General features: G+C 43.5%; 1 protein-coding gene across 2 annotated transcripts in view; it reads left to right on the top strand.

The window, feature by feature from the left end:
* The window catches only part of AIFM3 (AIF family member 3), a 240,676-nt gene that overhangs the window by 202,501 nt on the left and 12,119 nt on the right, over positions 1-26,056 (top strand). The window contains exons 18-19 of one of the 2 annotated variants that reach the window (XM_069214438.1): positions 1,542-1,598; positions 18,271-18,375. In XM_069214438.1, coding sequence (XP_069070539.1) covers positions 1,542-1,598; positions 18,271-18,375 — 162 coding nt within the window. The remainder of the gene's footprint in view (positions 1-1,541; positions 1,599-18,270; positions 18,376-26,056) is intronic. The other variant, XM_069214439.1, reaches the window with a different exon arrangement.

The raw sequence follows: 26,056 nt of genomic DNA, 5'->3' as shown, positions 1-26,056 counted from the left end.
CTTGGGGTTGAATCTCAGTCCATTGTTATTTTGCACACCATGCCACTTCAGCCATATGCAAATTACTTAGTCCTGCTCCAATGGAACAGTCCAATCCGAACTGCCAGGCTAGGTTTTCCCTGACCCGGAACACAAACAACTTAGGACCAGTTTCACCCTAGTTAGGGTTCATCAGTCAGGTACATCTTGCTTCCAGTGACCCTTTGTGTTATTCATGTCACGCCTTAAGTGAAACCAAGGGTATGCTCAGACGTGGGTCAATTGCTCCCTGGGCCACTGGAACCAAGATACACTTGACAGAAGAGCCACAATCAGGGTGAAACTTGGCTTGCTTGTGACCCAGTTGAAAGTGGAACTGGCTTGGCTCGTCGGGCTGGACTATTCCAATTGGAGCAGGGTCAGGACTGATTTGCATATAGCCGGGACTAATCTGAGTTGAGATTGTGGGCACAAAGACGATGGGTTGGAATGCTACCCTGAGTGATTGCCAGTGGTTAGACTTATTGTAAGCATCTTCCTATCACATTTTGTAATTTTCATATAACCAAAAGAGAGGCAGCCAGGGCAGTCGCATCGTTGAGACAAGTTTATACTGTTTCTTGCTTGTTACTTTTGGCAAATCACAGAAAGTTGTCTTGGTTGGGCTGAACCTTAGGTAGGCCTTTAAAATCCAAGCTCAAATGATGTGCAGGCAGTGTCTGAAGCTTTAGATGTCTAAAGCAGAGAAAGCGTTCAAGTAAAGTTGTGAACCATTAGCATATTGGTTGATCCTGATGATGTTATCTGGGAATAGAGCACCAACTGGCTCCATTTAGACGTTGAAGATGACACAGAACAATATGAATCCTTGGGGACTCCATAGGTAACATGGATCTTTTGGGGCGTGGGGTGCCCATGTGGACAAACTGGTGTTGGTTGGAAAGGAAGGCAGAGAACCAGTGAAGGACACTGCAGGTGAATCCTATTGTAGACTCCAGAGTGTGTTAAAGGTATTTCAAGTAATGGGATGCTTCAAAAGGAGGGGTATCAACCACTGGTAGATGAGAGCCAATCAATACCAGACTTTTAGGATAGCCGCTTTCAATGTAACTGATTTCCAGCTAGTTGAATTATTTGTAAATGTGTGCTGTCTGAATATCCTTGAATATCTGGCATGAGGATGGCTTAAGGGACCAATAATGAAGATTATAAATATCCACTGTTCAAGAGAGCTCATGTTGCTGTGGTAAGTTACTGCTTCTTTTGTATTTGAAGATATTAGATGGTTGTGGCATATAGTTAAGGCGCCTTCACTTTCTAGGATATAGCAGGAGGAAGCTATATAGCTCCTGGTGGGATTCAAGAACTGAATGCTGAAACGCCATTCTGAAAAATATGTTTTTGAGTCAATCATGGGTAAGAAGTTGGAAGATTAAAGATGTGCACATTTCTTAAAAAAGATTTGACTACTATTGCATGCAGCAAATTTTCTTCTCATCAATAGTGCCATATGTGATATTCACCCGCTAAAACATTGTACATTGTTTTGCGATCCACTCCAGGAAGCAAAGAAGAAAGTATTCGTGTAATACGAAGACACCCTTCGTAGACATGTTGAGGTAACACTGTCAGGTTATGAACAAGCTCATGGGTGTAGGGCTGCCCTCCTGGACTTTGACAGAAGAGAGACGCTGGGGTTGCCACCTGCCTGAAGAAACGTTCTTTGAAGCATGGTTGAGGCTACAGGTCTTCAAAGGACCCAACTGGACTGACTGCTTGACCTGTCCCTGCACACACACACCTATGTGCGCGGAAGGATACAATCTATTTGAAAAGCTAACGTTGGTGTCAAAAGCATTACCAACCAGCTGGCTGTCCCCTTTTATGTTACCACAGAGCCTTCAGCCCCTCACATGCAGATTTGTTCTTCTCTTACCATGCCATTTCTGATTTAATGTCTGAATATATATTGCTTCCTCTCATGCCAATTCAAATTATTGATCGTTGTTCTCCACAAGCCTTCCTTTGTGTCACAATTTGTGTCAGTGTGACATCCCCCTTCTCACTTAATGTCTGTTCCCAACCTGTTTCTGTCAAAGTATCCTTGACTAGGCTAAGCCCCTCCATGACAGATCCCTCTCGCCTGGAGTGCAATGCATTACCTCCAGGTTTTAGGTCATATTTAGTATTATAGAGAACACAGCAACACAGCAGTTCTCTCCGCGCCAATGCAACCCTCCAACATTTATCGTTATCTCGATATTTTATGGCCAAGCAGTCTTATGGACTATATATATTATACATATATAATTATACATGTATAATTGGTTGCGGCAATAGATATTGCACTTTCCTTTGGGGTACCCAAAATCCGGGGCAAAGATTGATAACATCACCGGTTTGCATCTTATGCTTCCACAGTGAAAATACGGGAAGTTAGTTTAGGCCTCACTTTAGAGACCGTGATGACTCAGTCACCTACCTCTTTAGATCACCCCTCAGCCATAGTTTACCATTTCAGATCCAGTCCAGGTTGGTAATGATTTAACACTATTGGAAAAACAAATTGAAATAGTGAGTTACTTGAAGTAAAGCTTTCCATTTCTCAAACGTGTAACAAGACATTGTTAGCTAGGGTGGCAACCCTGGGATCACTTCTGTCAGAGTTTCAATAAGAGCTTGGTGTTGTCTACCGTGCACAATCTCTTTTTTTATTTACTACCATTTTCTTTACTACTCTATTACTAACTTAACCAGAAGAAAAATGCATCTAACAGCAGCTCTGGGCAATGCCTAAAATCGAGAGGTTTAGTGTTGGTTTTAAAGACATACATAACCCTGTAGAAGTAACAAAGAAAAGAGGGTAAGTTACCAAGCACTAAAACATCCATGTAAGCAACCCAAGATCTGTGAAAGCTACGGATGCTACTAAGGAGTTATATACCTATGTAAGACGTGAAGACCCAGTGACAGCTAAGTAAGGCACCAGTGCCTGAAGACAGTAAAGAAAGGTGCAAAGAGAATTCAAACCTTGGTTTTGACATATAGATCTAAAACTACATTATCAAGACTAGGGAGTATTTCTTCAGCCTTGGCATGTTCTCAAGTACTGCTTCAAGTATCGAAGGGGAAGTTTCGTTAAGCCTCCACAAAGGGGCAGAGGGGAACCTTTTTCCATATCCTTTGGGAGTGTCCTGGAGTGCAACATTATTGGCATACAGTCATACAGTGCATGAATGTAGTCTGCGGCATTACCATACCCCTCTTGGCAAAAAGGTTCTTATTAACACCAGCACTGAATTGAGTCGTCCACTCCATATCTGGATGACCCTGGGACTTGCAATTGCAAAACATAATATTGCGCCCCATTGGGGGGGCGAAACTACACCATGTCTAAGAGACTGGAAAAAGTATATGGACTGGTGCATGGTAGCAGAGAAAGTGATTTACGAACCCAGGGACTGTCCGAGAAAGTGGAACAAAATATGGGGGAAATGGAACAATTACAGAGGAGGCCTATGTGCCCCCATTGGCTTGATGGAGCAGTAGGAGCCTCATTGGTGCAAGTGCAAGGGAAGGTACAAACTTAAGGGATAGACGGATAAATGGGTTAAACTGTACATACTGTAACAAGTGATAATTGTGATGTCTATTTATGATAAATGGGGATGCTGACTTGTTTGCAATGCTTGGGTTACACGCTATACAATATAGTAAGCGATAATTTTGATGCTTATTCATGAGTAACAGAGAGGCAAAGTGGGATGCTAACTGGGATACAATGTTTCAATAAGAAGAGTTTAAAAAAAAAGAGGGCAAATATTTTCCCTTAACATGGATCCAAATGTAGATGTCTTCTGAAAGGATCTGAAAGAAGTGTCTGTGACATTAGGTAGTTACCAGTGGCATAACAAAACTGGAGGGGTCCCCCCTCCAAAGTACATGGAGTGGGGCCTCCTCTGGACTCACTCAGGCAAGGTGGAGTGCCGAGGGGCCCCCCTTGAAGCTTGCCCCCCTGCACTGAGGAGGCTGTGGGGGCTTTTGTTACACTACTGGTAGTTACTGTGGGTATCAGTATGTCAAAATTATTGATCTGGCAGAAGAACAAAAGGTCAGTTTAGTCTCTGGCTGGATGGGCAGTTGAACTTCTTGAGAGTGCAACAATGGTTTAGCAGTTAAGAAGCAAATAACTATACTGATTACCAATGTTCCCTCTATTTTTTTTCCACTGAGTGAGGCAGTGTAAGTTCTCTGTGCGCTGCAGCCAATGGTACGTGCACCAAGAAACTGACCATTCATGTGGGTGCAGCACACAACTACCAAGATCAATGGCATTTGCCACTCCATACTTTTGTTGTACAACTAAAGCAAAAAAGGCACATTTTTACAAACATTGCTCCATGTAATAGGGCATTAAGGCAGTTTTTTACCCAGTAACCCAGTGGCAAACCGAAGGATATGACCTGTTAAGTAACACCTACACCCCAGTTAGAGAAAACAGAAATCAGGAGATTGAATCATTATGCAAATTTACTGAATACTCTCAGAGTGCTGCAGAGGGCCATGTACATCAAACAGAGGAAGTTGCACAGTTACATAACATTTACAATTTGGTGCACATACTACTGATAAATGCCACGATGCCCCTACCAAGAGGCAGGGGGAGAAATGTTCACAACCAAGCCACACATGGACTGTCGGAAGAACCATGTCAGACTTTAGACAAGTCAGGCGCAGATACTAGATGTGTGACATGTTTGCTTATCTCGCCGGTCCTTGCCATTCTTCCTTTGCTGATAAACTCTATCTAAGTCAACTTTCCCAATTGAGAGGTAGGCCTTTGTCCTCATCAGCATGGCTAGGTCACTCTCCTCTAGTCTGTTTCTTAATTTAGACTGAGTTCATGAAGCTGAATTCTCGTTCGCAGTCTGCACTTGAAGCCTGAAAAGTTGCACAGACATCAACAAACTGAGATACGACATTATACAGAGAAGCATTCCACAGAGTGAAATTCACCATTTCTTGAAAGGGCCTAAACAACCCGCCTTTTACATGTTCTGCCACCACATATTTATGATCTCTGTTTTGCTGAACTACACCATCAGGTGTGTCACAATCACCAATGATCAAGACCTTGTTATACTTTTCAAAAAGTCTTTGTACATTCTCAGTCCCAAAATCAGACTGTGATTGTGTTGCTACTGCATGGAATTCAAAACTTGTCCATTCCTTCAATTCATCTTCTGGGAACCTTCTTTCCGTGTGCTCACAAAGATGTTTAATGAAAGATAACATAGGCTCACTATCATACTCTCGGTCTTCTCTGTACGAAGCCATCAGATCTCTTACTGTGTTACTACAAAAGACAGTGTCACCCAAGTGCTGTTCTTTGATTTGGACAGTTTGTGCTACTGCGTACTGTACAGCTTCAACAGTGGTCAAAGAGCTTTTCTGAAACAGCTTGCACAAAGATGCAAGTTCACCCAGAATGTCATTTAGTGCTGCAAGGGAAATGTGATAGTTTGAGTCGGATAGTTTTTTGTAGCAATATTTAGCAATTGGGTCATTCTCCTCAACTTTTTCATTCTCACAGTATTTGAGAGCAACCTCATAATTACGCTAGAGTGCACCAACAGCAAAATTCCTTGAAAGCCATCACACTTCATTCAGTTGCCGAAAGGAGACCGCTTCACATTCAGTGGCCAAAGCAATTTCGTCCAGCTTGGACTTCCTTACAGGAGACCGGAAGAACACTGTGTAGACAGTCCTCAGTGAGGCCTCCATTTCCCTGATCATCAGCACTTTTTTCCAGGCATCTTCAACTTCCAAATCTTCTCTGTGCACAACACAGTGCTGCTCAAATAGATAGGGAATGGATTGTTTAAGGCGGGTAGAAACACCACTGTTCTTTCCCAGCATCACTGATGCACCATCTGATGTAAACATGACCATTTTCATAAGGTCCAGTTTGTAGATGGCCTCCAAAAACTAAAAGGCATAGTTCTTGCTCCTCCAGCCGTCCGGTACCTTCACATAAAATGCAAGGTGGTCATGGATGTCTTGAATGGATAACATTGAGATGTTCATCTTGACCACTAGCAGCACATTGTTGATGAGAATCTTTATCTCTTCAGGCAGGGATCTTTGCCGTTCAACCACTTCTAGTCTGTTTGCTCTGTCACTGGCAGTTTCTGTTAGCATTGTGTGCACTCCAAAACCCAGCCTGAGAGCAGCACTTTTGTTTCTTAGTGTCACCAAAGCAGATTCGTGAAGTTTGCTAGATAGATGGTGTTTCAAGTAGTCCAGCTTCCAGAAGGAAAGGTAATTCAAATTAGGTACATGGCGATCAGACATTTGCAAAGAGACAATTCTGGGGCTTGGCACAGAGTGACCCTCTCATAGGGTTCTGCTGGGTCATCTGTTCAGAGATGCACTGTCTTTCTGAAGGTGCACACCATGTCCTATTTATTTAAAAAAAGGAGAAAGATCCTCATGATTCTTAGCCTATTTTTTTTCTTTCTTGCTTGTGTAGGTACTGTTAAATTGGACAAAGATTACCTTGGAATCCGCAGTGTCCAAGACAGAAATGAGGCATGAGATGGAAATTTATTTGATACTGATAGGTTTTTTCTGCAGTGTCAACACATTTTCCAGACACAAACAAAAACATTACAGACTCACCCAAAATTAAGTAATAAAAGGAGAGTTATAACGTTTTGTCTCCAGTGAACAAAGTCCAAAAGAAACTGAAAGATATGCATCCACACATAAACTTAAAAATATTGAACATGTAGGAGCTGTAGCCACCCTTTGTTGGTATATGCGGAACACATGATGCATAGCTAATATTTCCCGTGATACAGTATTATCAAACTTTTCTTCACCCCTGTTTTGAGGCAAAAAACAGTAGAAGTATACTATTTTCGGATATGCCCCACTCCCTGGTGCGTCACACAACCATCAAAGCTATTTCTTTAGACAACTTGCTGGTCACATCTCAATTGCCAGTAGATCATAGTTTTAGAACCCTAAATAACAATAGCTAGCCTATTCTCATTATTTGCTAGATGATGTTGAGCCCCTCTTAACAGATTGTTTGGAATCCACTACCACTGGAGATCCTCCTTGAATCATGGTAAGACTGTAGTCCTTGCTGCACAGTCCTGTCATGTCAGGATCCAATGGGAATATTAGCATTCCAAAAAGGGATGAAGGACAGAGCATTCTTTTACCGGTGTGGTTCTGAAAGGTGGATACTATTATTTTTAAACAACTTTTATTGTTTTTTAGGGCTATTGTGTAGACAGTACAGTGAAAGGTCACATATTAAGCATCATATAATTTTGTCTTTCTCTGTGAGTTAGGGCCTAATCGGACCCACCATGATTGTACATATAATGATCAAAAAGTATACAAGCAATTTTAGGCTATATGTCCATGGAACTCCCAGTCCAATATAAACAAATGAAATCTTCCCATCGTCCCCTATCTGCTCTCGCACTAAGGGCCAGATGTAGCAACCAGTTTGCGACTCGCAAACGGCAAAAATCGCCGTTTGCGAGTCACAAACTGGAGTTTGCTATGCAGAAATGCATTTTGCGAGTCGGGACCGACTCGCAAAATGCATTTCAGAGTCGCAAATAGGATGGGGTGTTCCCTTCCTATTTGCGACTCGCAGTGGTATGCAACTCCATTTGCGACCGCGTATGAGGTCGCAAATGGAGTCGCAGTTACCATCCACTTGAAGTGGATGGTAACCCACTCGCAAATTGGAAGGGGTCCCCGTGGGACCCCTTCCCCTTTGTGAGTGGACCCACCAATATTTTTTCAGAGTAGGCAGTGGTCCAAGGGACCACTACCTGCCCTGAAAAAATCAGAAACTAAAGGTTTTTTTTTTTTTTTTTTTAAGTGCGGCTCGTTTTCCTTTAAGGTAAACGGGCTACACTTGAAAAAAAAAACTGCTTTATTTCAAAGCAGTCACGGACATGGAGGTCTGCTGGTCCCAGCAGGCCTCCATACCCGTGAGTGCCCATAGTCGCTATGGGGTCGCAAAATGCGACCCACCTCATTAATATTAATGAGACACCGTTCTGCATCTGCAACTCGCAATTTGCAAAGTTGCTACATCTGGCCCTAAGTCCCTACAAAAAATGCATTCTAGACAATTTCAATATGCGGGTGTCTATTGTCTACAGTGTAACGACCCACGATCCAGGTACCCCCTGTCTCAGCCCTCCACTCTGCAGACATCTGTTACGGAGCACCGGCTCCCGATGCGCCAAACCGCTGAGTATCTCTTAAGTCATTCAACTTGGCAGGCCAAGAACGTATTTCATCTTCAAGTCTATCGTCTTGATGGACGTGCTTCTTCCTCACCACCTCTGTATCCGCCCAATCAAAAATATCTTTTATCCATGCTTTGTATGTGGGGGCTGTGGGCTAAGCAATGCTATCGCTATGCGTCTTTTCAGCAGTACCAAACCAAGGAGGACAAATTTCCCATATAGTTTCTTCTTCGGAGGGGAGCAGGCTCAATAGTATCTGGCTGACTTCCATCGGTACATCCCACCCTGTGGCTCTGTTTGAATTTATTACCACCTCATGCCAGTAAGTGTATAGGGATTGGCACTGCCATACCATGTGGAGGAAGTCAGCCGCTGGAGCCGTACACCTTGGGCAACTTGCCGAGCGAGAATCATATATACCATGGAGAACCTTGGGAGTGAGGTATGTATAGTGAATAAAATTATTTTGTATAAGTCTGAACCATACATTAGAACTGACTGTTGTTGCCCCCTCATGGATCTTCAACCAGGTTATAGTTGATAGAGGTTCCTCCACCATGACTTCCCACTTTGCCTGAATGGGGAGCGCTACCAATGACAGATCTTCTCTGAGAGCCCCATAGATATGGAAACCAGTCAGCCCCCCGGACCATATTGAGTAGTGTGGGCAATGTACAGGACCAAGGCAGCTCATGGGGAAAGGACAGCCACACCTCCTGTGCCGTGAGGAGATTTTGATATATTGGATTTATTGACCCGAACTCAAATACAAGGAGTCTACGGCCTCCTCCTCTTTTAATAAACTGTCCTCCAGGGTAAAGGTTGCTCATGACCTCGCAACTTCCGTCCCTCCACCTCTGTACTGACATAGAGTCGTCAATCCGAAAGAATGGTTGCACCACCCACAGAGGCATATCCGGGGCATAGGACGCCCACTTAAGGACTTCTCCCCTCCCACATCCTCGCCACTTGCTGAATAACATATGGTTAGGAGGAAGGCACCCGTGAACCTAGCATGAAGAGAACCAGCAGCTACCTCCCCCCATTGGTGTCCAGCAGAAGGCGTTCCTCCCAGTTATCATCCGGGTCAAGCCAGTGAATTGCATATAATAAGCTCCAGATGCAGACCCTAAAGCCCCATCCTGCCCCCTTATCCTCCTCAATGTGACAAGCCTAACACATTTCCTTACTTTAACCAAAAGAAGGTCCACAATCAAGCCATCAAAAGTACAAAAATAATGCCTGGGGATGGCATATAACGTGCTCTGTGGGATGTACAAACAACATAGCAGAATAATCATTATTACTATGGCAATCCTGCCCAGAAGGGACAGGAGCAGTTCCTTCCTGAATCGGATTGAGCCCTGAAGGCCCTCCACCATTCTGTCCACATTGCTAGTCAGGTATGATGAGGAAGGACCCCCAAGTAGCGTTCATCGCTCATCACTCAGGGGATACCCACCTCCAAGAGTTTGTCCTTTGGAATCCTCACCAGTTCCCCTAATGGGAAGAGCTTGGATTTAGTCGGATTTGCATGTAGACCAGATAGTTCGCTGAAGAAGCACATAACATTAAGCAGAATTGGCACTGAGTAAACCGGTTGTCTCAGATATATCAGGGCATCGTCAGTCTTGAGGGAGACTACATGAGTAGTGTCTTACAAAACTATCCCCTGGGGCCCAATGCCCGCCAAAGAGTTTCTGCCAGGGGCTCCATGGCAATGGCAAACAGAAGCGGTGAAAGGGGGCATCCCTGATGTGTACCCTTACTCAGTGGGAAGAGCTCAGAGACCACTCCTCCTGAGCACACCCTTGCACATGGTTCAGAATATAGGAGACGGATCCATTCAATAAATCTGGAATCCAGGCGCAGCTACCAGAGTATGCGCCATAAATATGTCCAATTTAGAGAGTCAAATGCCCTCTCTAAGTCTAAGAATGCTAAGGCATACTCGTAAGTCAGGAGCTGTGAGGTGTGGTAGACATGAGCTAAACGTATCAGGTTGTGAAGGGTGTTGCGTCTCGGGTCAAAGCCAGATTGATCCTAGTGTATTAAGGTTCGCAAATGGGGAAGCATACGCACCGCCAACACCCCACTGAGAATTTTCATGTCAATATTTAACAGAGATATTGGCCTATACACAGAAGCCAGCTCTAGATCCTTGCCCAGCTTTGGAATGATAAGAACCAGCGTCTCACGCATGGAGGCCAGCAAAGTCCCCTAGTGCAGAGCCTCCTCATATACCTCCAAGAGTCAATCGGCCACCACTTCAGCAAACCTATGATAACATTCTCAAGCAGTCCTCGCCTCCTGGGGTTTTTGCAGTTTTAAGATGCTGAACGTCAGCAAGGATCTCCTACCTGGTGAGTGGGCCATCTAGAGTCTCCTTAATCTCCGGTGCAAGAGATGGGAGTGAAACCTCTGCCCAAAAGACCAGCAAGTCGACCAGTGAGGGGCATAGCCGCTCCAAGTAAGTCTTCCTGAGATGAGCAGCAAACACCCCATTTATTGCCTTCTGTGTACAAACCAAACTCCCTGTCTCATTGTGCAAAGTTCCCTATGGGAGACACAGGTGACTCCCTCTGGATCAGTTGGGCCAACATCCCTCCTGCCCTATCCCCCTCCATACAGAGCCACTGCCTATAGGCCATATACACATGTTTTTCAAGTCTACGCCAACCCTCCAAAAAGTTCTGTCTTAACTGTGCACCAATCTGGCAACTTATGAGGGCAAGCATAGAGCTCAGCCTCTATTTTCCCCAACTTTAGTTCTTGAAGACAGATATTGCATTCCAGGACCCTAAAGAATGTCTCTATACAGACTCCTCCTAACACAACTTTCATTGCCTCCCAATCTGTGGCCCTGTCAGTCACTGAGCCCCAGTAGTCCGTAAAGTAATGTGTCAGTGTACCAGCAACTGTTGTCATAAAAGGGGACCTTTCAGTGCCTCAGCTCGCAGCGCCAGAGAGGGATCGCCTGTGGCCCAGGCCCACACCTGAAGCTGACCAAGACCAAAGAGTGGTCTGAAAGGTATTGGATCAGATACGTGATGTCTGACACCAGTGGGCCAGCTCAGAGGTAAGGAAACAGTAATCTAAGCGACTAAACATACCTGGTGCAGAAATAAAACTGGAGAACAGTCTCTGTGTTTGATGCCGCTTTCTCCAGACGTCACACAGAGTATGGACACATGGTACATCTTGAAGGGACTCAGTGAGTCAGGGTTTAGTGTGTGCCTTGGGAGGTTCCCAGTCCATCTCCCCATTTAAAAGAATTGCAATTGCCAGCTAACACCAAGGCTGCGCCAATATATGGGGACGGTGACCTCAGAATGTCGGGTAAAAGCTCCTGGGAGTCAATATTGGGGGCATACATGTTATTAAAGCAAATCTAGTGACCATCCAGGGTCCCATGGAAGATGGCAGAGCACCCCTCACAGTCAAAAATATGGTTCTTATAGTCAAATGGTATCCTTAGGACCACCCAAATGAGCATGCCTTGAGCGTAACCCAAGTATGAGGTAGCATATACATGCCCCCGCCAGTGTTTCCGGAAGGAATGCAGTCCCCCCTCATATCGGTCTCTTGGAGGAACAAGAGTGCTTTCCCTTTGTGTTTGATCGTGGGTTTTGCTGGAAACATAAGACTATAGTTCATGCTGAGGTCCTGAAGCTGTCTCTTCACCGAAAGTTAGGTTCATTGTTGCTCCTGAACCCTCTGTGTGTAGTCTGAGAGAATAGAAATGAGGTGACTGTCAAACAACAAGGGGCCTTGATTGCGAGTGGTCTGCAGGATTGTGTCTCTATTGCTAAAATTTAACAAATTGTCAATATTCGCGCTGGGTGGGGGTCCAGGCCTCGGCGGAGGAGCCAGGGACCTATGTGCTCGCTCACCATGAAGAACTTGGAGATCCTTTTTGGTAGGAGGACTGTAGTGATCCAGTCCTCAAGAAAAGGTTCGGCATATTGTCCCTCCACTCTCTCTGGGAACCCCACAAATCTAAGGTTATACCTGCAGGACCTTGCTTCCGCATCTTGTATCCGGTTATGTAGCTGAAATGTCTGTTTCTGCATATTGAGGACTGTGTCTCGGAGAGTGCGAACCTCATGCTGTAGGGTGCTCCCATTCTGCTTTGCATTAGTCACTTTCCCCATCACTTTGCAGAGGTTCACTTGCAGCAGATTAACATCAATAGCCACAGAATCAATCTTGTGGGCCATTTCAGCGGGAGCTCCTGATCATCGCCATCAGGTCTGCTAGTAACAAGGTAATCTCCCCACTCCCATCTTTTTTCTCTGCGGTGTTGATCGGGGCCTCCTGTGCAGACGGGGTCTCCGATATGACTGGCTGCTTCTAATTTGTTTTTTATTAACTTGTGTCGATTTGGTACCTCTATCCTTCACCATTTTGAACGTTGGACCCACCACACAGTCAGATCAGGGTGTAGATGGAGCTCGCCAGGACTCCTGAGAGTGCAATCCTGGTGATTAACAGGCATAGCTTTACCAGTCACAGGGCCCCCTTAGGATCCAGCTGAATGGTCATGGGGTGGTAGGTTAAGGGACCTGTCCCAATCCAACAGACAGAGTCACCAGCTTATGGATGGAGGCAAGCAGCCATACAAATTATGGGACCGCAAATTCACTGCAGGATCACCACCGGGCATTTACTGCAAGCTGGGGTTGTTGGCAGGTAGATCCAGGTGCAGGAGTGCACTGAGTGGGCAAGGAGCAGGTCCCAACACCCCCAGCAAAGTGCCAGCTCCTCGGGGTAGAAGGTTAGTGAATCAGGGGTTCCTCACCAGAGTCGAAGCCATAGTGGCCATCAGCAGTAGGCATAAGAGTATTGGGCACCAAAGCATCGGGGCTCCTGTCTGTCAAACCTAGGCTCTAGGCATTACTTTGTAGCTGAAGAGCCGTGGGGCAGCATCAGCATATAGAAACCAGTTTCTGCACTGGCCTACTGCAGGGCATCACTGGTGTGTTGCGTTGTCTATTCGTGGCTTGCCCCCACGGGAGCAGCACCATCCCTCATTCCAGTGCTCTTCTTTCAGGGCCCTAAGCTGCCCTCAGTGTCCATCGTATGTTGCCTGGGGCCCCCCATACCTTGTCCTCTGGGGCCTTCAGGCAATGTCTCTGCTGGGGGGCATGAATCCTCACCTGGCCGGTCAATGCTCTCTTCAGTGAGGCCGTAGACCCCCAGGATCGGCAGGCCCTGATGCCTTCACCAAGAGCCCACATTGTCCGGTCTCGAGGGCCACCTGAAGGGAGGGTCAGCCTGGCAGCACCAACCGCTCTTCACACCAATTCAAGGCTGTGGAGTGTTCTCTCCTTCAGGGCCTTGCTCTCACACGTCCGTTGGGAGCAAAATGCCACCAGCCCGAATCTCCGGGCTGTGTCTGACTCTCGCTCAAGAAATGTTTCTCTCCTTCGGAGCAGCTGCAGCACCCTCATCACACGTCGGTACATTTCTTAAGGGGAAAGTTCAGCATTTTGGGGCCGAATATCTTCAGGATTGGAAAGACACCGGCGGGAGCACCTCCAAGATGGTTACTAGTTGTTCCATTCTCCAGGAGAAGGCATTGCCAATAGCAATGCTAACGCTGTCCCAAATGAACACCAGGAAATCCCAGATTCGAGTTTTCACAACAGAATGGTAAAACAACTGTCTGTTGGTAGGCACAGGGCCAAATCATTCCTGATTTGACTTACTTCCATGATGGTACACCAAAAAGCAGATCATCCAGCCATGGAGACCCATCTAGCCTTTGTTTATGGAGTAGGGAAACCAACTGTGCCAGAATCTTTAACAAGCCTCAAGGTGCCCATTTCAATTCATACAATAGGTTTTCAAAATGGAGTTTCATCATGTAATCTGCAAAACCTCAAATATCACTGTTTCTTTAGATGAATAATGTCATGAAAATATGCATCTCCGAGGCCTGCTGAAGCCACCGGTAATCTAATTGGATTACAAAACTATTTTTTTCAGATTCTGTTTCTAAGTGAATTTTTCCAGCTAAGGTATTCACTCTTTTTTAGACATAGGACCAATTGGAAGTCTACAGGGACTTTCATCACATAAATAAAATGCATTATTTCATGTGACCCTCCTCCTCCTGACCCACTAGAATAATAGCTCCTTCGATTTGGAGACTCAAATTGTCTTCAGAAGAATGCCCTTTTCTGTGACTGGTCATGCCTCAAAGTCCCCAGTGTCCTTGTTCTCAGTCGAAGGCTCAAAATTGTTTTCGAATATTCATAGTACGGAGACACCCGGTCCACTGTTTTGAAGTAACCTACATTTAAAATTGTCATGGATGACTCAACCTTAGGTTCTGGGCTATATTGCTAATTTCATGAGGGTGATTTGACAGGGCTTCAGAGTGATTAAGTTTAGTGTGCAAGACTCTTTATTTTGCACTTTTATATAGTACAACTCTAGGTATTGGAGCTCTTTACACGTTCAGCAGTTACATTGAACAAGATTACATACATTATTTTTTTAGGTGTGCTGAGATAAAATGATTAGCCTAGAATCACAAGATGTTGAGTTGACGCTGAGACTCAAACCTGGTTCCTCAGTTTCAAAGTCAGCAGCTCTGGCTGTAATGGCACATAAATCAGAGCCGTTTGCCGGTTAGACAAAAACTTCATATGTCTTTCCTTTATCTCTGGTAATGCTGAATATTGTGCTTTCTGTTTCACAGAAAGAATCTGAAACAATGCAGAAAAATCAAATATAGTGACAACACCAAGTATGCTGGATCTCTTGGCTCTCAAAGCCAGGTTTGATCCAGCAGACGAGTTGCATTTGTGGCTGGCACATAAGATCTTCCTTTTAGGCTGGTCGGTAGGGATGTCACCTGAGCTGTTTCTGAAATGTTACTGTCTCCTCTTGGAAGTGGTAGATGGTGAGATATGAAGTGGGGGTGTAGAAATCCATTCTAGATCCTTCCACTCCTGAAGAATAACATCCGTCTTAGCTAAACGTAGTGGCAGAAACCTCCCATCTGCGCTAGAAATACCATTTTGGGGAAGCAGATCCAGATGCCCTTCCCCCAAAGACCTGAAGGAAACCACCACACACAATTCCATTTCCCCATTTCACAGTCAAGGCTGATATAGTTTCCTTGGAAAGATCCCTCCTCCTACTGCATCTCTTCCATGTAGGAGTGGACCTGAGCCAGAAGAAGCAGTATTTTGACTCCACTTTTGTGCTCTCTTCCTCAGCATGCTCATTATGGGCTCACATCATATTAACCAAACTATGCAAACATTACCTCTGCGATTAACTCTTATCTGCATATAAAAATGTTGATATAAATAGTAAATAATAATAGGCAAAGATAGCTGCTCTGCCATTGTTGTCATATCATTATGTTTGCAAAGCAGTTCACTCTGAGCAGCATACTCAGCCTGGACATTGGTCAGAGAAACAATTCCATCTCTTCTCAATATCAAACTGAAAGGTGCAACGTTAGAGTCCTTCCTTTACTTGTCCATACCTCTAACTTCAGTGCCACACCATTTCTGCCTGTCACCTCAGTCCATGACTCCTCTGTCCTACTTTTATGGCTCACTCCTCTATTCCCACTAAGATCCTCAACCAATAGGACCTTAGGGATTTCTTACCTGCCACTGAATTCCTGAATCACTCCCATTACTCAGTATGGAGGAGTGCCAGAATGAAATACAGGCACATTCCAACATTGATCCCAAAACTGAAAGCTTCTGTCCCTCTAGATTTCAGGCAAAACAGGTGGGGTGTGGGATGCCATCTCCTCATCAGACACGTTTAAGGTGGTAGGTAGGACCAGCCTAAGGCCCTCATTGGCAATTGGAGTTAAATAAGGTGTAATGCCCTAACATAGTAATTAGTACATAACACAAGTTATGTCTGATTTATAGGTGAGGGCTATTGGCGCATCTACCAAAAAAACAGTGTGTGTCTTATCGCCAATGCCTGCATTCCCCCGTGTTTGTGAAGGGTAAAGAAGGCAGCCTTCTCAATAACAGAGACCTTGTAACTCCAACATTGGAAGCCAAGTGTAAATGCAGTGACTACAGACGGTGGTGGTTGACCAGCCACCCAGCCTAGGTTTGCCGTTCCAGCATTACATATTGTCTCTTCTGGGACAGTCTTCAATGTAGATTATGACTGTCTAGAAAATTTACAAAAGTGTGACTGTCTTGCTGCTTGACTCTCCACACTTCACATACCACATCTGCATGTTAGGGACACTTCATGTGGATATTGGAAATTAACCCTCTCTTTTGAGATACAGTTCCAGTATCTATATGTTACAGCAGTTCTATCTGCCTCTGGGTCATGGTGGACCTTCTGGTACAGATTTTCCCCTGGGGTGGCTCCTGTTAAGCAGGGACGAGCTGCTTAGGCGGACAGAGCTTCCTAAAGATCTCTAAATGTTGTGGACCATCTTCCACAGGGCTAATGGAGATGTTTCAATCAAGCCATGGGTAGCTTGGTGGCCTTCCAGTCTTATAGTAGAAGACACACTTCGACTTTTTCAACGCATAAATACAAATTCTTGCACTAATCAAGTCTACGGCTATCTTCTGTATTTATGTGTGGAGTATTTACCAGAATCCTCTTGCCAGTGGTAATTTGCCTTTTTCTGGGATTAATATAGTCTTGCTCCATTTTGGTTATGCGGTAATGCTACTTTATTCTAAATAGTGGGGCATAATAAATATGAGTTTATCTGATTTACACATTTTAGAATGTTTTCCGGACCCCAAAATGAGGGCCTCAGTGTCGGATATCAAAATGCATACTTTCCTTCAGGTGGTTGTGAAGAGTTTGTACTCTGCGTACAATGTACGCCATCACTAGCATAACGTCAAAAACCTTCCACTGACAAGAATTCTCTTTGACTCATATGCATGTGGAGTAGTTGTTCTAAAAAGATCAAAATTATTTATTATAAATGGTAAATGTATTTAGTATTCATAAAGCATGTGCACCGTTCAAAGATTCCCTGGATTGACTAAAGGTGGTGGGATGCCTTCTTTCACAGTCTTTACTTTATGAATGAAGTCATTTGGAAGGGTTGTCTCTTTACACTTTCCTCCTTTGCTCTTTCTCTGGTGCTGTTCAAGGGTTTGGTGAAAAAAGAAAATAAACAACAGCCAATGTGTTTGACTTTTTTTTTAGGAACAACATGTATAGCTGGAACTTGTGCAGAAAGAAAATGCCTATACATCTTGACTTTTGAAGATTCATGTAACAAGTCCAATAGCCAAATTATAATATTTGGGCTCACTCCTCTCAAAGTTTGGCTTCAATCTTGGTTGTGTCTTTGTACGCTAACGTGGGTCCATCCACCATAACAGCAGACCCCATTGTGCTTCTTCCCTCCTCTTAGCCATAAGTGGTAATGTGTGCCCTGGCAGGGCCACTCATTATTCCATACCCCTGCCCAAGATAGACGATTGCATCACTACTTTCAGGCATGACAGGACCATTCCTCTCAGGCTGAGCAGCCTTTGTCTCACTCTGCCCATCATCCAACCCTAGGTCTATCTAATAATCTTTCATATCCAGGTGGTTGAGTCCTGTAGAACACACCTGTCTTATACTTTTAATTTCATGTGATCACCGGTTGAAAAGTACTTCGGAAGCCTAACTGGCTTTGCCAAAACCACCACATTAGCTGTTCATTAGATGACCTAACTCATGAACCCAAAATGGCCAACCAGATAATCCTTATCACTGGAGCCATCTGGATGCTTGCAGGTAGTCCGACATCCTTCACTTTCTACCTTTCTGTGAGACACATTTGTGTCAAGTATTCATTTTCATTGGTGGGTGGTGGCAAGATCGTCTAAGTCTCGGAACCTGTCAGTATTGGCCTCTCTCAGTCCCTGCACTTTACATGCTGTGTCTGAGGAATCTGACCAGCCTTCATCTGGTGAATTATTGGTAGCAGTGCGTGACCTGGTTGATGGGCAAATATATGTTGATCTCTCTGCCTTTGTTTTAGGAATGAAGAGGTGATTGCCGTGGCCAGTATGAACTATGACCCCATTGTTTCAAAAGTGGCTGAAGTCATGGCCTCTGGGAAGCCAATCCGAAAACGAGATGTTGAGTAAGTAAACTCTCCTTGTCATTGAGGGAAATAGAAGAATGTAAGTGAAAGCTTTGCACAGCATTGAGAGGACTGAAGAAGAGGGAGAATTGATTTGGTCTGATAAAGCCTAGAGCCCTTTCTTTTTATCTGGGGTCCGATTAATCTTTTCTTCTGTGTTCCGAGGTGAAAGAGATAATTTTACCCTATCATTCAAGTCGATTACAGTCCAACTCAATAGTCACACATTAAACCTCATAGTCCAAATTTAAGTTTTAAAGGACTTTATTACAGACTCAAAGCCAAAGTTGCATAGGTGAGTCTCAAAACCATAGTATAGATATACAAAATTACCAAAGGAGAATTAAGGAGTTGCACAATATTGAATCGAAGCAACATATAAAAGACCAAGAATTCAATAGCAACAATGCAAAAAATCAGGAAAAGTCCCTGATGTCTGTATTTTAAAATTTAGTTCTGTTGCCTAACCATTAAATCTAGCTCCTAAACTATTTTAATACTAAAGGAATAACTGAGAAAGGTCTGCAAACAGAATTTCAGTAGAAGATTCTGTCTAAGAGGGATGCAGTGGCACAAAGCCACATAGAAAGTATGAGGTCTGTACCTCAAACAGGTCCGCTCTGAGCAAGGGGCAGAGAGAGTCTGAATCCCTCGGCAGCTAAACTACCCTTAAATCTTGATTTTTCTAGGTGTGATCACATCATGACAAAAACGCTCTTTTGAAAAACAAAACTGTAAGGCAGTTATAATTAACAATTCGGTCTTCCGAAGCCTTCGACTCCTGACCTTGATACACCCTTGCATTCAGGACTCTCAAAAACCATAGCTGTCAGTGCCAGGATGCTCATTTTGTCCAGTAGCATTCTCTCAGACCCTCTTATTTATCGTGCACAACGAGATCCTTGTTAACTTCAGAACCTGCAGCTTTGGAAAAACAAGATTTCACGTTGAAGATTGGAACATACAAAAATAATGGGACCTTCACTCGGACCAACTAAAATACATTTAAATGTCTAACTTGTTGAGTGTAAAATGATATTAAATAACATTTCTAAAATACTATAGCATTGACATTCTTGAAGACTAGTATGAATGTATCTTATGTAAACGTTAGCTTTCATTGTGCACTTTTTCTAATATATTTCAGTGCACCATGTTTAGCTAGTTGTTTTACACGTTACAAAAGGAAAAATAACCACACCTTCATCTCACGTTTTAGGAAGCATGATGGCGCAGCCCGGTTATGCGCCTTCAGGTGCTTCACTAGGCACAGTAGCAGGTGCAGAGAGAAGGCTTCCAATGGACTACAAACCTAGGTGACAGTGTTCGCTTTCACAGTGAGCCAGCTGTTAATCCCCTGTCCCAATAACGCACAGGTTACAAAGCCACAAAAAGGGGCACATTGTAAAGTATACACAAGAGGGCGGGTGCAGCAGTACATGACACTGCTGTTGTTTGCCTGATGCATGAAGTTCGCAAATGCAAAGAAGAAAGTGTTTAAAATTAACAGCGTCGATGGTAAATCAGAAGGGCTGATCTGCAAGGTCACTGTGTAGTCCACAATATGGAGGAAATGTCAAAAGAGAATGAAACATGCTTTATGATGAAACTGACATCATTTTAAACACCATGCTATCAGTCAGGTATACAGAATACAGTATGGCTAACTAGTAAGTTGTCCAGGTTCAAGGAAAGCAGTTAACTTGTAAAGTGCTGCACACCTTTTACCCTTACTTAAATCATATTTTGGAAAAGTTACAGTGTGAAAAATTGTGAAAACTTGATAGGGCCTTAGGATTGCTAGAACATTTTGTAGCTATGTTAAAGTACAAAATAATTATTTTATTAAAGCTGGTGTGTTTGTAGTCAAGAGGGAAAGATCCTATTGAGTTTGGCTCATCAGAGAAAGCTAAAGATCAATTATTGCATGTTAGGTCAATAAAATCATGCAGAAGCAAGTATCATCTCATTCATATTATTTGAACCATACTTCTTTATGCAAAAATTAGATTTAATTAATGAATCATTCTTTGTGAAATTCAAAGTATGGAGTATTTCAGTTATTTTACAAGGACAGTTGACAGATCAGCTAGAGAAGTGTGCAGACAGAACTTATTTAAACTATTAACCAATCTGAGTGGGTGGCCCTTGCAACTTTGCAAAAAGCCCTGTTGAGCTATGTGAGTGCGGGTAGACCAGCATAAATGAAGAAAATAGGATTAAAACTCAATTAAAACCGGACGATTTTTACATTATTATCAATACATATGCATTCATATCTCTCTCTGTCATGTCTCATCACATGTTCTTTTCCATTACTGAATAATAGCTATTCTAGCCATTGTCCCTGCTAATATCTGCCCATTAAGCTGCTACTCTGCAAAGGTACACATGTGAACCACTTTCATATGTTAATCTACCCATATCCTAAACGCTGGGTATGTTAATTTAGTCAAGATGAAAGCTACAGCTCTTAAACCCCTCAGCATGTGCAGATGCCATTCTGATAAGGATAAGGCAAGTATGTAATTTGTTCTTTTTCATAAGGACACAGATCTGGCTACTTGCTAGATGACTGCAGAGGCTTTGTATAACCTGAGCATTTTTTGCACAAAAATCATTGTGAAGTTTGCACGTGGTTCAGACAACTATTTTAACACTGGAAGAAGCTTATCATTTGTATGCATTGCAATTCATTTAGGGCCATAAGTACGAACACATTTTCCCATAGACATAGAATGGGTAAAACCCTTTGCTACATATGGCCCTTAATGCCTGTGCCCGCCATTTGCCAGAGAACTAAGCATAATAATGGTCAGGACAGTTGTGTGCTTCCAAGTTGACATTGTGGTGCATAACAATAACAATAAAACTGATAACAGAGAAAAGAAGTGTGTTTTGGACAGTGAGTTGAAATGCTTTAAAGAGAAAAGGTTGCCAATGAATGTATAACATGGAACACGGTTTTCCAAACCATGACAAAACACATCACAAAACAATTAAATAAAATAGCGCCCACTTAAGCAATTACTCTAGTTCATTACTGCCATGTCCCTCTTTCTCATCTCAGCCATAACAAGTTCAGTAAATCCCACTTGCAAGGCAGACATTCTATAGTCAGATCCTGTGAAGGTAGTCCAAACCACCTATGGGGTCCTTTTAGAAATTGGTTCTCTAGCTGGCAGAGTTGTGCACCCTGTCCAAGTAGAGACCTCAATCCTAGTCAGGGTAAGTCACAACACAACCTAAATTACCCTGTGCTCACCCCTCAGGTAGATTGGCACAAAGCAGGCAGGCTTAACTTAGAAGGCAATGTGTAAAGTATTTGTGTAATAACTCATACAGTAACACAGTGAAAACACCATAAAAAGTACTCCACACCAGTTTAAGAAAATAGATAATATTTATCTGAATAAAATAAGACCCAAATTACTAAATTTCAATATGCACAAGTCAAGATCTCACTTTTTAAAGGTTAAAATTAGTCTTAATCCACAAGAATCGGTGGTTGTATCCTTTTAACACACAGTACCTGGGATGCGTCAGAAATAACGACGCAGAAGGCCGCAGTTGAGGAGAAGAGTTGAAAAGTAAAGCGATGCAATGGTTTTCCCGGAGCGGCAAAAGGGATGCATAGTGTATTTCCAAGCGGCAAGGTGATGCATCGATTTCTGGAAGTGCAGCCTTGTTCCTCAATGCAGTGAGAGGATATTTTGATGCCCAGGGACAATGCGTTGAAAATCCAGAATGTGCTGAGCAGTGTGGAGATTTTTCATCCACGAGGCAGGCGCTGCATCGATTTTTGCAGGCGTTGCATCGATTTTCCAACGTGCAGGATTTTTCTCTCTTTGGTGAAGTCTTTGATGGCCCTGAGACTGCAGAACAGGAGGCAAGATCAGTCCCAGCCCTTGGAGAGTACTTGTGGGGGAAGGCAGAGTCTTTCCAGCAGAGTCAGCGGCCAGCAGGCAGCAGGGTAACAAGCAGGAGAGCAGTCCTTCCAGCAAAGCAGTCCAGATAAGTCCTTTGGGCAGCACTGCAGTCCCTCTGACAGAGTCCAGTTGTAAGTCCAGAAGTGCCTGATTTGGTGGGGCCACAGACCCAGTATATATACCCAAAAGTGCCTTTGAAAGGGGGGTCTTCAAAGAGTGGTTTTGAAGTGCGCTCCCCTTTCAACCCAGCCCTGTCTGCCAGGACCCCAGAAGGGGGGTTATCAGTCCTTTGTGTGAGGGCAGACCACTGGCCTTTGAAGTGTAAGTGAAAGCTTCTCCACCCTTCCTTCCCAGGAAGACCCATCTGTATGCAGATGAATGCAGATGCAGCTGAGTGCCCTGCGTTTATGACTGTCTGGGTAGTATGCACAATGGGAGCTGTCAACCAGCTCAGACCAGGCATTTATTGGAGACAGGCTATAAGGCACAGAGAGCAGTAAATGCAGAGAAATGCCTAATTTCTAAATGAGGCATTTCTAAAATGGTAATGTAGAATCCAACTCCACCAGTAAGTAGGATTTCTCACTACCAGTCCAAGCATACCAAACATGACAGGGCTATTAATCTCAGATCAGAAATTACCACTTAAAAGCATATAAGGGAAATTCTAATGTTAGTCTATGAGAGGAGCAGGCTTCACAGTAGTGAAAAACAACTTTGGGAGTTTTTCACTATCAGGACATGTAAAACGTATAAGTACATGTCCTGCCTTTTACGTATATAGCACCCTGCCTTATGGGTTACCTAGGACCTACCTTAGGGGTTACTTGTAGGTAAGAGAAGGGGAATTTAAGGTGCAGCAAGTAGTTTTAAATGCCAAGCTGAAGTGGCAGTAAAACTGCACACACAGGCCTGGCAATGCCAGACCTGACACATGGTAAGGGGCTACTTATGTGGATGGCACAATCAGTGCTGCAGGCCCACTCGTGGCATTTCGTTTATAGGCCCTGGGCACATCTAGTGCACTCGACTAGGGACTTATAGATACATTAAATATGACAACTGGTATGGGCCAAAGTTACCATGTGCAGGGGACAGATCACAAGAACTTGACAACTGGTCAGCAGTGGTAAAGTGTGCAGAGTATGAAAACCAGAGTAAATTAGTTCAGAAAAATGGAGGGAGGCAAGCAAAAAGTTGGAGGAAGACCACTCTAGGGCTGTCAGGTGTAACATGTAGTCCCAGCCACTTACATTCCCCATTTCCAGAATCCTCATGGTCGTCTTTCTTTCTCTGTAGGACAGGCTTCTGGAGGCTGAGATCACAGATGTACACAAAGATATCCTCCTGCTAGGCTTAGGAAAGTACATGGCTATGACATGGGAGTCATGGCAAGGAAGTAGAAGAAATGATCCCTGCATTGAAGGGTCCTTCGTAATGGTTTTCAAAGCAGAGAAGTACATTTTTAATCAAGGACTTATTGAACTTCCTTATGAGGCTTTTAGGTGAGGACATTCCTCAAACTACTGCTCAGTGTTTATTTTGTGTTCTCCAACACAGTCTCAGTTTGTGGACAAAGATTTCTGTATTAAGCTGGGCAGCAGTGTAGAGGGGAGAGTGCATTGCATTCTGGAAGAGTTTTGGACACAAACATGGCAAGCACTTATGAAAATGGGCACATTCAGAATCCACGCCATTATTGTCTCGCTCTTCTCCCTCCCTCTAAGTGGCCTGATGGGCTCATTGTCTCCCTGTAGAGTTAAAGATTTGAAGACTTTGTGGAGATGTTGGTGGCATTACTACACTACAGGGTCTCCAGGAACGAGTTTGGTCCCTCCACATCGGAAATCAGCAATACTTCAGAGGAATGCATTGATTTATATATCATGAATCAGGCCTTCTCATCAGCAAAGGAAGGATTCTGGAAAGGATGCTCTTCAATGAATTTTGTTCAAGCTGTGAGGTTAATAATATGGGATTCTCCCGCGTGGCTGCACCTAGCACAGCTTCCTCTCCTTTACTGCGCTGCATCCAGTAATTCACTAGTACATTAAGAAAGTGATGTTAAGGAAGTCACAATATCCAGACATTTTTAATATCCCTCTTTTCATGTCATGTCTATATCCTTTAATTGACAGCAACTCGTTCTTCGTTTATTGGAGAGATGCGAGGGGTGAAACAAGGATCACTCACTTGAAATTACATATATATACATATATATATATAGATATATATAGAACCTTGTTTGATTTGTAGAATTACACCTTTGAGTTTCTCAGTGAGAGTCACACATACAAGAAAACTGTTTCTATTTTGAGGGACAGCTAATTTATCTCTGGCGTCATAAACTGAAGAAGTATAACTCAATGCTGTAAAGGACAATCCTGGATATTGCCACCTTTTCAAAATCAGTTTGCAGGTGACACCTCACAGGAGCACCAGTTTGGAACATTGTCAACTTCAACCAGTCATTCTGGCTTCTCGTCATTGCTGAGATCCACTCATACAGCGGTAGCCCACAGTATGATAGGTTAGGTGATGGGCGCAGTCTATTCCTATCTGTCACTGTCATTTCATAGATAACCGTGGTGGGTGCCTACATTCTAAGTCTTTCCCTCCATCACTGTGAGCAGACAGATTGTCAGTGTGATTACATAGGTGTTGGTCTCCACGTTAAAAAAACACAGACCAGGGTTGGGTCGAAAATAGATATTGTCTTTCATGTCATAATATAAAAAGAGATAACAGATGTACCTGCTGGTGTGATATAATACCATTCTGTTATATTGGGGAGTGTCGATAATAAACATATCCACGCATTAAAAAAACAAAGCATAATCTTCATTTAAATGCTTTCTAAAGAGTCCACGGCCAGGACACAGATGTCTGAGCGGTCTCTGATGGCTGCCCTTGGCAGTGTTTGGTAAGCTGGGATGAATGTGAGTTTCGTAGCTAGGCGTCCTTGATTCTTCGCTGATGCTGTACCTTGCAGCACGAGGACGCTAAGGGGCATATTTACACGCCCCTAGCGCCAGTTTGCGCTGCCCTAGTATCATTTTTTTAAAGCTACCACACTTCATCAATGCGTCCCATGTGTGTTTTTGAAAAAGTGCTGGAATTCCATTTTTATGGAAGTCATTGACTGAAAACGGGGATGCAACCTAAGAAAACACAGATCCCGAGAGTGATATATCGTCTTTCTTAATTAAACAACAATATGTTATATGCCCTTCAGAGTTTCACTTGGTAAAGATAGTTACATATATCTAACAACTGTCATGTCACATCATACAAACATTTAGGATGGAGTTGTGCTACAATACTACCCTTCCAATCCTCTAATAGCCCCTGCAACCTAAAACATAGAGAAAAATGTTATAAATAATGTAACATTTATGCAATAAATGTAAAGAAAAATATGATAGTTAAATACAAATTACGTAAAAAATAATATTTTAATAAAATACTGCCCACCTAATTGCCCACTAAACACAAATTCCTGAAAAGAAATTAAATTGTAATTTGACAGTAATATTATGGCCAAAGGATATTTTGGAGTCAATGTTCATGTTCCATTTCGATCCCTAGTTGTTTGTTGAGGTTTTCTCTTTCTTTTCGTATAACTCACCCGTTAACTTCTCCAAGCAAGACTGTCACTGCGGCCCATAACACTGGGGAAGTGGATGCTCTTTTATGAAGTGATCAATCTATTTTTTTCTGACAGTGTGGTTCTTCACCCTGTTTCTTCTTTT

Source organism: Pleurodeles waltl, chromosome 11, assembly GCF_031143425.1.
Source record: "Pleurodeles waltl isolate 20211129_DDA chromosome 11, aPleWal1.hap1.20221129, whole genome shotgun sequence".
Taxonomy (NCBI): domain Eukaryota; kingdom Metazoa; phylum Chordata; class Amphibia; order Caudata; family Salamandridae; genus Pleurodeles; species Pleurodeles waltl.
Note: the sequence above shows the minus strand (reverse complement) of the source record. Positions and strands in the feature narration are given on the sequence as shown.